Source organism: Xiphophorus couchianus, chromosome 6 (genome assembly GCF_001444195.1).
Source record: "Xiphophorus couchianus chromosome 6, X_couchianus-1.0, whole genome shotgun sequence".
Classification (NCBI taxonomy): Eukaryota; Metazoa; Chordata; class Actinopteri; order Cyprinodontiformes; family Poeciliidae; genus Xiphophorus; species Xiphophorus couchianus.
Window position 1 is genome coordinate 9,298,256 of NC_040233.1, and position 16,184 is coordinate 9,314,439.

The 16,184-nt window shown below is 36.5% G+C and overlaps 1 protein-coding gene across 6 annotated transcripts in view; it reads right to left on the reverse strand.

Annotated features, from left to right (window-relative positions):
* Positions 1–16,184, reverse strand: part of astn1 (astrotactin 1) — a 348,102-nt gene that overhangs the window by 184,010 nt on the left and 147,908 nt on the right. For all 6 annotated transcript variants that reach the window (XM_028020864.1, XM_028020863.1, XM_028020862.1 and 3 more), the window contains 2 exons: positions 12,900–13,066; positions 8,266–8,460 (listed from right to left, as the gene is read on the reverse strand). In XM_028020864.1, coding sequence (XP_027876665.1) covers positions 8,266–8,460; positions 12,900–13,066 — 362 coding nt within the window. The remainder of the gene's footprint in view (positions 1–8,265; positions 8,461–12,899; positions 13,067–16,184) is intronic.

Below are 16,184 nucleotides of genomic sequence, written 5' to 3' on the forward strand. Positions count from 1 at the left end.
GGATGTTCACAGAACTTTTTCTTTTTTTTGTTTTTTGCAAAACTGCCAGAAGGCAGTGAAGCTTTTTTTTTTTTCTTTCTAAACAGGACCGGCAGAAAAGCGGGCACCTGTTTGATAAATTATTTGAATGTAAAATTTGACAAAGCACTTAGATGGTTTAGATTCATATCAGTCGTCCTGTCGCTATTGTGTGCTTTTCTTACAGTGATTCCCTCGACAACGAAGCTCAATAAGAGACAATTAAAGCTACTAGCTAACCCCCCTCCACCTCTATTAGTCTACAGCAAACACATTTTATGTTTTGATTAAGTGAGAGTAAATGAAGGAATTCCTCGAGGGTGATATGCAGGGTGTGGTGCTGCAAGCTAAAAAAAGATTTTGGAGTAATAAAAAGAATGCTCTCGCAAAATAGTTTGGGGGTTGGGGAGCTGTGTCAGGTAGGAGCATTGACTTAATCATTGATCCCAAGCAGCAAGCAGAATGAGAACAAGGGGCACTAAAATATTCATTAAAACCTGCTCTGAGCTTGTCGAGAGAGAGAGGAATAGAGAGGAGAGGAAGGGGAGGACAGTTAGGAGTAATGAGAGGAGGTTAGCTTTTTAACATCTCATTACGGGGAGTCCACCGGCTCCCACTGAGACAGGAAGACAGAAACCCTGTCAAAGCATTCTGTAATTTGAAGCCGGAATCACATCGAGTCCGCCACTCCCGAGATGTCACCCTGGTAGGACCTTCTTTCAGGGGGAATGGCTGAGTTGCCTCTCAGGTTGCTTTGTAACCAAAGTCATCCTGTGCCCCCACTTCCCCACCTCACCATTCTGCTCGCCAATGTCAGAAAATCAAATAAATAACCCTTTTTTTTTAATGAAAACAACAACCTTTCTACAAAGGGAGGTTGGGATATATTTCCCTTAGCAAAGACAGAACAAACATGAGAAGCGTTTCCAGGGCTGGTGCGCTTCAAAGATGGACCATAAGGCCTACTTCCTGGGGAGGGAGAATCAAACCAGCTCTGTGTGCGCGAGTGCCAATGCTCTGGAGGGATGGTGCTGAAAGAACTGTGACTGCGTGTGTGTGTTTGTGACTATGCATTTATGTGCATAGTTCAACATTCTGGCTATTTTGTCTTTGTTGGTGTCATGTCAACGGCCACCTGCTCACACCACTTGCTGCTTCTCCGTCAATCCTCACCCATCTCACATTTGACGCTCCGGACAATCAAAGAGAAAAGCACACTAGGGGCACAGAGCTGATCCACTGCTACACACCCACATCCTAGTACTTCCATCCACACAGACGCGCAGACAAAGAGAGAGGGCTATGTCCCAAATAAATAAAACATTACAAGGAAAAACACTGACTTTGACTGTTTACATTTTTTGCAGCTTTCTGCAGATGGGAATGGGATTTTGTTTGAAAAGGAGTTGGGGTGAAGAAAAGAAAAGGTAGGAGAGTGTACAGAACCAAAACGAAAAAGGAGCGTAAACAACAAAAAAAAAGCAATCGAGACTATGGAACAAACCCAGAAAAGTAAATATTGTGATATTTTAGAAGTGAAAGAAAACCATAAGAAATGGGAAACCTCCATCCAGGGTTTAACAGTATAAAATGTTGACTTCTTTTGTGAATGATGGGAGGCAGATGCTTTGTGCCACTCTTGCTCAGTGGGGTAGGGGCTTTTGAAGAGATGCCAGTGAAGATCACATAAAGACTTTCTTTCTCTCCCTCCGTTTCTGCTTCCAGTTCTCAAGGACAAACAGGGTTTCTAATCAGAATGTGTGTGAATGCTGTTTCACTTGCTTTTTTGTAACTAATGAAAAGTTAATACCCGTCTGCAGCCTTGCATTTTTATTATATATAGTGGCTGCAAAAAAAGAAAAATAAACTTTTCAATAAGCTTCTCTTAAAAGCCATTTAACTTGACATATAATATAGGCAAATATTGTACAATCTAGATGGCATATCTTTTAATGGGAAAATACAGTGAAAACACAGTGAATGTAAAAGTCAATGAAGAATTCACTGAAGCAATGAAATTTATACTCTAGTTAGTGTTGCGGAAATTAGTCTGTTTATAAGATCGCATTACTGTAGGTTATAAAATTAAATCCACTGTTGTCTTTAGACTTATATTTAAATGTTTCAGAAAATATTATTTAACATTTAAAAACTATGAACTGTGACTTCTTTTAACAAGATGTTATGGGTTAGTGAAATGTATTTAATTTTGAAATAATTTCTTGCAGTTCGTTCACAGAGATCAGCTTTGTCATTATTCTAAACCTAAAGCCAAAATTGACATATTGTTAGACTAATAAGTCAAAGTATCTGGTTGATAAATGAAATGGATTTTGTTCTCAGTAGAGAATTACATAATGATTGTTCACGAGACTCAAGTTTGTTAATTTGATGCCAAGTCGAACTTTGAGTTTTTAAACCATGTAAGTTACAAACTTTATTGTCTTGAATCCAAACTCAACTGGCCATTTTTGTGAGATTGTCATATGATTTTCAAAGAGCACAACAGAATGCTACAAGATTTCTCGTTTCACACAATAATAAAAATGTGGTTATTTTCCATCTTTATGCTGTTTTCAAAGCATACGAGTAATTTTAAAAAGAAGTTTCTTACATAAAAGTCTATATGTCAGCACGTGCAGTAAGCATATGCTGACGTTCGTCTGACCCATCAGTGTACAAAGGAATATAGTTTTGTAGATTTAAGAAAGAAAACTTTTTTAAAGCGGACAAATTTAACTGATGTCTGGTCACCAAATGCCAAGACAGAAAACGGATGGAGTGAGTGTTTCAGCTACAAAAATCCAACGTGCAAAAAACATGCATAGTGTGTTAAAGCTTTCAAGCTACTGCTTCCAGACAACATTATTTCTCACATTATCCACTGATTTCAATAAAATCTTCAAAATAAAAATAAAAATTCAGGCTGTAGACTTTTTCTCAAATTTGACATTTCAAACTTCTTTACAACTTCGGCTTCTCGACTGGCTTTTTTTCCCCTCTTTCTTTTATTTTTGTGTTGCTTTTTTATTATTATTTTGGTAAATAAATATAACTATGGTCAATAACTTAAAAAGAAAACTTCTAAAAAGTATGATGTATGCCTTTCTAAGATGCAAAAATAGATCTTTTATTTAGTATTTTAGTCTTTTTATAAGAGCATAAAGAGAATGTGAGGTTTTTATTTTTTGTAGCTCATCCAAATGAAATTTGAACACATCAAAAACATGGTGTGCTGGTTGTCATATTTTAGGAGAGCACTGCTATTAGGATTAATTGACATAAGCAACACTTCAGTCTTCTCAGCAGGAACCACATTGTCTGGCTCTTCTGTCTAATGGCGGGATCATGCCTCTAACCTCAGCAGGAAGCAGCAAGGTGGTGGGATTCTAATTTGATTTCTTTTTTGTTTTTTTTCCCCTTTTTCAAGAAATGTTGCAGCCTCAATAACTCCTAATAAGAAACTAATTCCATTTTCTGCAAACAAGTTACTGTTAGTGAATTTTGAGATACACATTCTGGTTTCAAAAGCACTACAAATTAAAGCTTTCTTCTTTTTTTCCAGCAAAAATATTTAGTGAGGTTTTCTAAAAAAAAACAAAAACCTGCATTTATTTCTTCCTTTAAAGTACTTTGTATTTCCAAAGAAAGAAATTATACGTAAAGCAATTAACTTTGGTGATTTGAAAAACATATAATGTACATTGATACCCTGAAATATATATAATAGCCACGGATTCAATTCTTTTTGAAAGCAAAATTAACATCCATCATCAACACCAGCTGCTGAGGCATGCTTGTGCCATTTTCCATCATTGTACGAGAGGCGGGGGACAGCCTGGACAGTCCACCAATCCACTCAGGGCAAAATTAACAAATCACTTTGTTTCTAGCAGCAAATGTAAAAAATCTAGACTATCTAGTTATAAATCTGGGTTAAGATGTGACCAAACGCATCTTATTGATAAAAAAATTCAGGTCATACATCTACCTTGCTTGTCAAACCAAGCGACACAACTGTTTAAAGCCGTCAACCTCAATTTATGAGCACATGTGAGGTTACTCTTTTATGTTTTTTATATGCTGGAAAAATCTCTAGAGGCGACGAACACGTTTATAATTTGAACCAACATACTTTCCTTCAGTCATCTACAGCACCTTTTATTACTGATTCCATGTTCTATTCACTATTTAATGTTTACTACAATTTAGTCAGGCATCTGATTCAATAAGTGAGAGCAACTGTGCATATATTTAATAGATACTTCAGTTCAAAATGGCTTAAAATATATATTTGTAATGTCACATTTTTAATCCAGTTTTATGAGAAAATCATTCTCCCAGGTTACCTTTAATAATAATATTTAACTTCTTTAAAGGGAAATTGATTTTTTTTTTTGTGAAAATGTAATGTGCAGGGTTTGATTTCAAAATATGAACTGAAGTTTTAACAAACGTCAAACCTCAAATGGATCTCTGGTGTGCAGCTGCAGTGCTCACGTTACGTAACTGTTGTCCATTTTACACACAAGTGTATATCTAGCTCAGTAAAATTTAATTTCAGCACACTGGCTCCTGGTCAGCCTTAATTCGTTTGCTGCAATCTCTTATAATTAGGTCTTCCATTAACCATGCCTCCCGATAGAGTCTCCATTCCTCTTCCAGCACCTCATCCGCACAGGAAGCATTTGGTGTTTGTCGAAGTCTGGCTCGGATCACGCTTTCCATTCAGAAGGCTCTTTCAAATAAGATCAGAGCATTAGAGATTTAGATTACTGATGATATTAACTTTCCTGCCTCACCCAGCCCTCTCTCTCAGAGACTCTGGTGGTGGATCCCTAAGTGGGTGTGTTGCCTCCGGCGGCAAAATCCATGCACAGCCCAAATTAAATTCCTGGGCCACAGATGCCTTTGCTGACCTTCTGGCTTCCTGAGTTCAGTGGAGATGATTACAGCATGCAGACAGAGATAATTAACCACCCTCAAAATACTTTCCACGTCAAATCAAACCCTGTACAAATTAGAAAGGATGCGCAGTTCAACTTGCATGGGTGTTTAACATGAAGCCTCAAGATAAAAAGTGAGGGGATTATTTTTTTCCACTATTTTCTCATGTGAGTACTTTCCTGAATTTTATGTTGCACAGTTGTTGGATGAGGGCAAATTCTTATCAGTATTCTCAATTTTTGAAGAAGAGATCAGGGCAAATTTGTCAAAGAATCTTTGCCCCAACGTGAAACTACTTTTACAGATACCGATTCGATCTGATATGTTTCCACATCCTGTGAAACCATTTTGCTAATGTGCAACCTGAAACGCATTCCACCCCGAGAGAATCTCAAAGGCTGATCTGCAGCCCCTGGGAAACCAACACCACTGTCGGCGATGTAAAAATCACTCACCAACATGGTTCATATGATACGTATTGCAAACCTGTGTTAAAAGGTGTTGTGCTGGATCTGCTTTATTTCCCAGGTATAAAAAAGTATGTTCTGTATCCAGAGAAATGTACAAATGCTTTATTCATCACAAATTTATCCTAAAAACATGTTTTAAAAACCCTGTGATTTGGTGCTCCTTTCAAACATATCACTATTTAAAAAATTTCTTTCAGACCAGTTAATAAAACCTTTACATTTAAAAATGTAAAAAAGTGTGGGATGTGTACATCCTCTTTCAGTGAATACTTTCCCAAACGATCTTCCTCTACAAATACAACCACGAGTCATTTTCACAACGTCACACTGAAAATATTTGCTCATCTTTCTTCTTGGGAAAATTTAATTTCAGCAGGAATGTGATTTTACTTTGTAATTCAACTTTGCTGTGAACATTTCCACAACTTTCTCCCAGACCTGTCTGCTGTGTTCTTTGGTCTTCCTCACACTGTTTGCTCGCCAATATTCTCAAGCAAGTTTCAGCGGCCCACACATCACAGCAATGAGTTGAAATTAAACTTAAGTGGACTTTATTTAGTAATAAGATGAGATCTGAAGACCATTTTCACACTTCAGATTTTTCTTTATAAATAAAACCAAAAAAAACCCAACAACAATGAGTTATCTACCTTCTGCTAAATACTTATGCACTATTTTGTGTTGGCCTTACATATAAAATCCCAATACAAAAACATTGAAGTTCCTCACAACAACATGACAAAATCTGGAAAAGTTCAAGGGATATGAATACTTTTGAAAGGTGTTGTGTTGAAAAGGAGGAATCTGCCACAAAGGCACACTTTTATTTGATCATTAGTAAAGTTTAAAATCACCAGCTCAAAGCTTAGGCGCAATGGGTATCGTAGGTCTCTCTGAACTACTCAGATTTTATTGACTGATATAGTCTGCAGGCATTACTCTCTGAACGTATTTTGCAAAGAGCTTGTACTAAATACCCTACTGAGATCGACATTTTTGGCATGTAGTCCAAAGATGAAACAAATTGCTGTTAAGGGATGTTTCAACTGACGCATTTCAACTTGGTGATAAAGTCGGTGATTTTTATTTTTTGTGATGCTGTGTGTCAGTCCAGTATCTGTCTTGTGGCCAAGGCTCTCCCTCCTGAGGACCCAAACATCAGGATCTAAAATCATTCTTTATACATCCCGAGTCTGATGTTAGTGACAGAATGAGTCACACTGAGTTCAGCTGCTGTTCAGAATCTTAAAACAGACCGTCAGCACTCTACAACCGTTTCAATTCTAGGTCGCCTTATAGTGAACCACAGGCAGGAAGCCATTAAGAATCCAGGACAACCACTGGATTGTGGAATATCAAACATTTCTCTGAGATTTAAGATTTTAAGAGCTGACAAGTTTTTCAGTAACAAACTGGGGTTAGAGATGAAGGCAATCCACTCTAATATCAGTATCAGATCTGTACTGGCAATGAACCGCCAGCTAAGGCCAGAGACTGATCTGTTAGCCTGGCTTCCTGTTCTCCATTGTTTATTTATACAAACTCATGTTAGATGAAGAATTTAGAAATGACGGCAGTTTGTAGGAAGACTTTGAAACAAAAGGAACAAATGACAGAGAAGCTGCTTACAGCTAGCAATACTAATCGGTAATGAAAGTTGCTAAAAGCTAATTAAAATTGGTCCTGTGATATGTGCTTGACTGATGAATAGGAAATCACTATTGACTAAACTGCTTTGTGTGACTTTTCACTATTGTTCAGGTTAACACATGATTACAAGCCTGCTCATAAAGAATGACCTTTCATAGGACATAATCTTGTTATGGAAAAACTTTTGTGCTGAAAGTAGTGATGTTTAAGACCATTTCCACAACATTTGGACTCCAGTGGCGCAAAAGCTATTTTTTCAAACTTCTGTAATGTTCTGAAGTCCATTCTACCCCTCAATCCCACCTTTACCTCTGAAGTCTGCATATAAATCCAGCAGCTCTGCAGGATAATGTGAATAAATGCATAAAAGGCTTGTTCTGAGGTGTAGTATTATTTCACAAACAAAAAGACAACTGAAAGTAGGTGCACAACTCCTAGCTGTACAGCTGGTAGGATTTGATGTTTTATTTAGTTTTAGCTGACAAGAGGACAAGAACAAAACACATTTTTTAAATAAAAGCATAGCTGTCCAGATTAGACTCCAGAAATTTTAGACTGGAGCATCTCTTGTTGCAATCTGGTAGCCGCTATTATAAATACCTCTGTTAGCTTTCTGCCTCCCATCACAAAAATAGAGGAAAATGGCAGAGAGGTACAGACACACAGACCTGACAACAAAACAATAAAATACTGGCTTAGACTCAATTTAAAATGAAAACCAATCAGCTAGCACAAAAACATCACAAATTGAAATATGCGTTATTTCGTTTTATGTACAGTGACTCGTATGCAACTTTTGAACTGTATGAAGTTCAACAGTTTCATAATGTGTCTGTTAGATTTGATGTTTCTTTTCCTTTTATTTGAGAAATGCTGCTATATTTCACTCTGTCTAATTTCCTTAGCTATTTTCTTATGCAGTGGCACATAGCCCAAAATTACATTTCTTATAGGACAGCAAAGTTTATTTTATCCTTATTTTATCTTTCATATACAGCTGCCACAGCAACCTATATTATCCCAGCCACCGTAGAGAGTTTGTTATTTAAAAGCAATCCATCAGAAAGATGTCAGCACTGTGGGAACCTAAACCCTAACCCCCCCGACTGTTTCCCTGCTGAGGCACAAATGGCAGGCAGTCTACCACAGACCACATTTCACAAACAGCTTTTGTGTTTACCTGAACGTGGCCTTCAGTATCTGACCAGAGGTGCTTTCCTGGGTGTGGTTGTTGTAACCATAGAAGAGGTCTCCAAAGACGGCCTGGTTGGCAGGAATGTCTGTCGCTTCGCCGCAGTCCACACCCTCAATACAGGACTCAGACAGAGGCAAGCATGACCTCCCATCAGGACCGCGCTTATAGTCCTCGATGCACCTGGAATGATTTCAGGATTGCAGAAAAGGGTTATCATTTTTTTAAGAGATCGTTATTTTTCCTACCAATGTTTATAGTAAAGTATTGAAAATTTATTTCATCTGAAACTCATGTCTCTAAAAGTCTCAAAGGATCCTCAAATAATCTACATTTGATATCTAACTGATGTTGTTTCCACATATCATCGAGCAAGACCTGCCATAAAATGAACCACAGAAAGAATAAAGCATCTAAAATTAGGGGAGAGGAAGGGTGAAGAGGGAATAATCATGTTTACTATATGGAAAAAGTTTTCAACTAAATATTGAATTTGAAGAAAAAGCTATTCCTAAGCACCCACAAGAAGTTGAGTATTACCCTATTTATGAGAACAGACGAGAACCAAATGTTGTTGCAACGAATTAAATGAAACGGCAGTCTGAATCACCCCCTGATGTAACATTAGTGTTAAATACTGTGTCTGCTCTGCAGCATGACATTTAAGTGAGAGATGACAATAGCTTCTGGCTTTCGAATGTTAAAGGGAAGTCAATGAGAAATGCTGGCGGCTTATGTGTGTAGATATGAAAAAAAAAATCTGAAACTTGTTTTACTGAGCCTTGCAAAGGTTTTCATACCACATGACTTTTTCATGTTTTTTTGTTGTGTTCCAACTCAAAACAACATTGTGTTTTATTGGGATATTATTATATAGAACTGTCATGTTGAGTGCAGGACTTGGACCAAAGTGCAGACAAGACATAGCAGCTCTCAAAACACCAAAATAATCAACTTACAAACAACACATGAACAAAAACACAGCAGGCTTGCGGATCCACAGAGCATGAAAATAAATTCCAGGAAGTATGACAGAGAAACCAGTGAGAATCAAGTAAGAGAAAAGTGGTTAAATACTGAGAGAGTGAAGGCAGCAACAACAGAAGTGGGCTGATTAGTTAACAGGTTGCAGGTGTGAGGGCAGAGCAGACAGAAAGACGGAGAAAGAATGACACCAGGGGGCGAGAGAGAGTAAACAGGGGAGCTAGGAAAATGAATGCAACAGTAGCCTGAACAGAGAAACGTCTGATTTAACAAAAATAAGAAACTAAGGAACACAGAGCAACAAATTAACACAACTACAAACCCAAAAACTCCCAAAACAACTGAGGATACTGACAAGACTAGCAGAAGTTGGTGAACAACTGAGATATTTGTGTTTCTTTTACAAGTAAAAATCTAAAAGTTAAATGAATAAATCCTTTGCAAAAATTTAGCAAAATTGCTTAACCTCTGGCTGATTGGAAACAGCACATCTGTGAGCATCAATTTTCAAGTCATTCCACAGACCATCTTTTGGATCTGAACTTTGACTGGGCCATTCTAAATATGTACAGACATTAATTAACCTAATCCATTGCATCAATTCTGGTTGTATGTTATGAGCCATTGTCCTGCTGTAAAGTAATCCTCCACCATGTCTTTTTGTAGCCTCCAACTGTATAATCCTCCAGCATCAGCTCTGGCCAGCTTCCATGTCCCTGCTTAAAGCATTTTTTCCTAGTTTTAGTGAGAATGCGAGTAGCTTTCTTGATCACCTGTGTTCTGTTGTTTTGACCTGGACATCTTAAGACACTTGCAGTTATCAATTTGACTGAGGATAAACACAAAAGGAATCATATCCCCACAGCGTGATGCCTTCTCCACCATGGCTGAAGTGATGTTGTGTGTTCAGGTTGATGTGAAAAGTTCATTCTTGTCTCAAGTGACCAGAGCTCTTTTTTTTTTTTTTTTACATATTTGAAGTGTCTTCTCTATGGTTTGTGGCACATTTGTGGAAAGCACAACTAGTTGCTCTCTAGATAGATTCTTCCAGAAGAACTGTGGATCTTTGAAGCCCCTCAGAAGTTACCATGGGACTTGTGTCTGCTTCTCTGAATAATGCATGTCATCCCTGGCCTGTCGGTTTATGTGGGTGGTCATGTTTTGATTGGTTGTACTAATCTACACAGTGTAGATATCTCTTAACATATGTGACAGGCCACGGGAAAAGTAGAAACAGAAGAAAAGCGGAAAAAAAACACTTACATCTTGTAGAAAATAGTGATTTTCATTTTATTTTTAATTTTTTTTTTGCAAAAATATGCAAGTTGATATCCTATTGATTGCAATGTTTTCATTGCCATATCATCTTCCTTTTTTATATTTATGTGTTTGACATCATCAAAAAACTTAGAATTTACACTTTCTGAATTTGTAAATAACTCAAAATGCCGCTCACATTTGTTCTACTGTTGTTGATCAGCTGAAAAATATCAACCCTCACGGCTCATGACACAACAGTAGACACTGAATACCTAAGCTCAGTTTAATAAAATAGACATCAATATTATATTATTTCCCCGAAGTCAATATGAGAGAAAAAAGTAAAGCCAGACTGATTTTAGTTTGCTGTCACTACAAGGTGACTGACTCTCTATATCTCAAAATGTCAGGTATAAGGAATTACAGCTTGAGCTTGCCCTTCATAGCCACTCATCTGTTCCAAAAACCTTTCACCAGCACATCATGACGAATGATTTTCTTATACCAACCATACATTTCTTTTAGATGCTACCTCTCTTTCCTCCCTAACAGTCCTCTGTCTGATAATCACGTGGCTGTAGAGGGGAGAAAAGATCTGCTGTAGCACATCATAAATATATATTTCCCTCAACTAAATACTATCTTAGTTAAGCACAACAAAAGTAACATTTTGTGGAGATGAAACTGCATTTTGAAGTGACAACTAATGTTACAAGTTGAGGGAACCTTATTCAGTCTGTGGTGTTCATAATCAATTTCTGAATTATGAACCTTAAGTAAATACAACAGATGGAAGCTACCTAATTGGATTGATGGTGAAAATGGAAGACAAAGCATCTCAGTTTTGTTGCAGCACTCTAGTAAAGGTGACATTTTATCTCAAACACTGTTCAGAAATATATCCCTTCAGAAGTGACAGTTTGATTTGCATCTTTATGTATGAAATACATTCAGTTCAGAAATTACAGTAGTACTCACAAGATGTATTATTTTTGTATAAAGTGCCAACTTATCTTCTTCAACCACCTCAACCAGACTTAATTACCTTAATTAAACTCTTGTTTTTAAATAATCTACATTAAATGTTTATTGCAAGGATATCTAGTGCTAGGTTTAATGGTTGTAAATTGTATTTTTCTGAGATAATTTCTGTCTGTGAAGGAATCCTAAGAAAATAACAAAAGACCTCCAATTGAAAAAGAAAATGTAAGAAAAAAAAAAGATAACAGAACATCAAAGCACTGAAACAACCATACTGAAGGATCACATACTGTATATCCTCATAGTTTCTTATTTCTCAGTATTTACTGAGAGTTAAACATGTAATGATAACAAAAGGCACAGTCCCAACTTGGTTTATGCCATGTACTTAGTAATGACAAGTGTCTTTATGTAAACATTCGTAAAACAGCCAAGTACTTTGACACAGTTCTGTTACAATAACACAAAGGCCTTTATCACCATGTTTTGGCTTTAAAATGTAACAAATAACTTTTTATCTGTTGAACTTACTTTCTCAGAAATAAAATAATGAGATTTATATTTTTATAGCCAGCATAATGTCCAAACAATTCTTTAAATGTTCCCAGCTGATTGGTACAGTGACAAGTATGCTTGAGTTTGTTTTGTTTTTTTTCTAATAACTTCATGGGTTTTTTTTTTCAACTTTGCATAAAAAGCTTTAATAAAATTTTGATTAAGCTCAATGTACAGTTCTATATTCCACTCTGTCTAGAAGTAAAGCATTTTACATAGGTTTTTTAAGGAAGCTGAACTTTGAGTTATCTTTTCTCTTGTGGCATGTGGGTCCAGGAGCCAATCTTTAAATTTTAGACTAGATTTGAAGCTTTCTTTATGGGCTGGTATTTTCTTTTAGAATAATTCAGTACTTACAGCTGGTTATATAATATTTTCACACACCCCTTTAGATAGTGTTCACATTTTTCTACTTGACTGTATTTAAATTTGTATTATCTTCAAAGTCACTATGTGAATTGTACTTCATGCAATAATAAATCTGCACATTTATTAAAACAAAGTGTTTTTAGAGCGTTTCTAACTATATTAAAATAGTTTTTTTGAAGGGGGAGTTTTAACATTCAAACCCCAAAGGTCCAGCCAAGAACTGGGTTTACAAATAAGCCCGTGGCTAGAAAACCATTTCAATATTTCATTGTTACATATTGACAATGTTACAATTTGTAACAATTGAACTGAAATTAATTGAAATGTTTTCCCTGAGTTTATGAAAGGAAGGATAAAGATTTGTATGACACCCTGTCTCATTAGTGATGACAGGACTTAAGATGACAGGTTTATGAAACAAATTAATTAAGAGTAATTACATATATAAACCGCTGACTTGTGTTGTTGCTTACCCACAGAACATCTGGATGTTGTAGAGGGTTGGGTCATCCTCTAGAGGGGCCAGCTGTTGGAGGCACAGCTGCTCACATCCACCGTTGAAGCCGTCAGAGCAGTCGATGCCAATATGGTGGTCATAGCACCCGGTCCCATCTTTCATTGGACTAAGCCCTGGAGGGCACTGTAAAAGAAATAAGTGTTAGGAAATGGCTCAGGTTAATATTTTTAAATCCCTGTGTCATTCGAGCAAATGCTCTCCAGCTCCAATGGCGATAACGGAGTGGCACACCTGTTTTAAAACACATCCAGTCCTTTAAAGACTAGGCCCTTGGTGTTAAATTATTGGCAGACGTATAATAAACTGAAAGGCTGTTTTAATACCTCTCCATGCAGAATAAACGAATAACACAACAAACTGATTTACATTCGATATTTGCTGAAAGTACGTCAGTAATGATAGCAACACATCCAAAATTTTGTTTTGGAATATAATGATCATATGTTATTTTTTAAATGAGCTTATTTTAATGACAAAATATGAATAATTGTTCACTATGGCTCAATTTTAGTAAAAACGCAGAATTCAGACTTTTATTCTTCACTGTAATTAATTACACTTTGTAATCAAGAGCCAACTCATTTGAAAATTACTCTGGTTTATCAGGAAAACAAAAACAAATTTGCACAGTATTTGTACTTGTAATGACAAAAGGAGAGAGATGGATTCTTTCGTACACTTACAACTTTTCTCTCTAATGAAAATGAACTTTTTTTTAAACTCAGAAATTAGAAATGTTATTTGACATTTCCTTGTTTAAAAAACAATCGGCATCGGGGTGAATTTATAAAAGAGCTCCAAGACCTGAATTCACCCCGGCTTTCCTGTCTTCCACAGCTTTGTTCAGAAGTTCCCATGATGTTTTTTTATAGACCTGTCAAGTCGACTGCACATAATAGTTTCTGTCAGCTAATACTTCAAAGGCAACTTTGATGAAGTACACTTTAACAAGGTACCACTGCGTTCACAATGGAGACTCGGCAATAGAATTCCTTCAAGCAACAACGTATCTGTGCTGGCTCATTTTGTTATCTACAGTAGTCCTACTGAATTCAGAACAAAGTTCAGGTGCCTCATTTGGCTTAATGAAGCTCACAGGTCTGCTGCAAAATCTTGTCTAATTTGCATTTATGTCAAGGTGCAGTGTAATCTGTTCTTTTCACACCAAGTGGAGGAAGAGGTTGCAACTTAAGTGTGCCTTAAGTTTAAGGCAATGCAAGTGGCTCACCATAATATGCAAAACACAGGAAAAAAAGTCAGAGAAACTAACAGCAAAAATTGCAACTTCAGATGTTGAAATATAAGAAGTTGGTACAGAATATTTAGATGCAGGCTCTTACAATGAAACTAAATTGAATACTCTTTTGACAACTAAGCGATTATCATTGTTGTAGAATAATTTATAAAATCAACAACAAAGAAAACTCCAAAAAAATCACATATGGTTGTTAACTTCAAAGAGCTTTTACATGGAACAACATCATGTCTTGTCATTGTCTTGGCGCACCAGGGGCCCTACAATAGCAGTTTAATACTGTTTAAAAGCCACAGTTACTGTCAGTATAGTTAACAACCACGTCTGTCCTTTCAGACATGTTTCCACATTCTGATGGCTACTTCAAAAATGATAATGCACCATGCAGCAAAGATTAAATCATCTCTAACTGGTTTCTTGTACATGGCACTGTGTTCAGTGAAGGCCAGTGAAGCACATTTATGATGTGGTGGAAAGGGAGATTTGAATCATGAATGTGCAGCTGCCAAATATGCAGCAACTGTATACCATCATCATGTCAACATGGATCAAGACCTCTGAGAAATGTTTAAAAAGCCTTGACAAATCAATGTAATGCAGAATTAAGGCAGTTCTGAGGTCAAAAGGGTGTCCAATCCAGTACTAGGAAGGTTGTGCCTAAAATTGTATGCAGCTGGTGTATAATGTGTGTGTATAATGTGAATACACCCCAGTGTGCACGACAAAGCAAGTTACTTTTTGTCAAATCTCATTTTTATCTGGCCAAGTTCAAGGCTCTATGGATACAAATATGGGCTGATTTACCCAAAAGAAAGGCCAAGTGTCATACACTGGTGTCATGTGGACACAAGTATAAGATCATTAGTGATATCATGACGTCTGAATTCACAGCACAGAAAAAGATCACTACTGCAACATTTGTATACCATGAACACAGATCTTGCAGTAATGGAGCCCATGTGCAACGCATGTAGCATCTCTAATTCAGCACTTAGGTCCAAATACATCCTTTAAAAAAAAGGCAATCACTTTGACTAAACTGGAACTCAAATAACAATATTCTGTAACCTCACATGGCATCAAAGTGCAAGTCAGATATTATGATGGAGGGCATAATGAATAAATATCAAATCTGTTTGAATGAATTACACAGAAAATAATTAAGCTCAGGGTTTTCTGTATGAACTTTTAAGAAAGTATTGTAAAAGGCAAATCATCTTGCATCAGTATTGGGAAACTGTTCTCCACAAGCAAATACGTTTTATAATTCAGTTTGTAAATTAAAATTAAACTACAGGAATACTCCACAATATGATATGTGACAGTTGTAGTCACTAGATCATTGTCGTGTATTTTTTGTATTAAAACAAATGGAAATTAGGATGATTTATGTTCAGTGTGAAATATTTGAAGACATGTCTAGGCAGAATGAGGCTGCAAGCTAAATTAGTGTTCTTTTATTAATAAACTGTTATTGATTTTGTCACTAAGCAAGAGAACGTCATGGCCAATACTTTATTGTTGGTGATGTAAAGAGCATATGAGATGTTGAATCTCCAAATATATCTGTGGAACAGTTTTAAAATTACTGGAACTCCTGTACAGTAGTTGGTAGATTTGTGGATATGTTTCTTACATGTGTTGAATATATTGACGAGACACTGGCCTGCTGCTTGCAATCTCAGGTGATTTATTCGTAACAAGGTTCTGACATGCAGGGGCAGCAGTAGCTCTGGGTTATTATCCATTTATCCAATAGGTAATAATCGCAGGTGGATAACCTGTGGATTGCTATTAATTGAGATTTTTACAAATTTCGTCTGTAATCCTGGCTCGATCACTGGTAATCTTCTGCACACATCTTGTTTAATTTACAAAATCACTGAAAATATTATCAGTTAAACATCATTGCTTGGCTGTTAGGATAAATGAGAATTTGACTAAAATGTAATTTTGTATTTTAAGATTTTGCACTTTAAAACAATG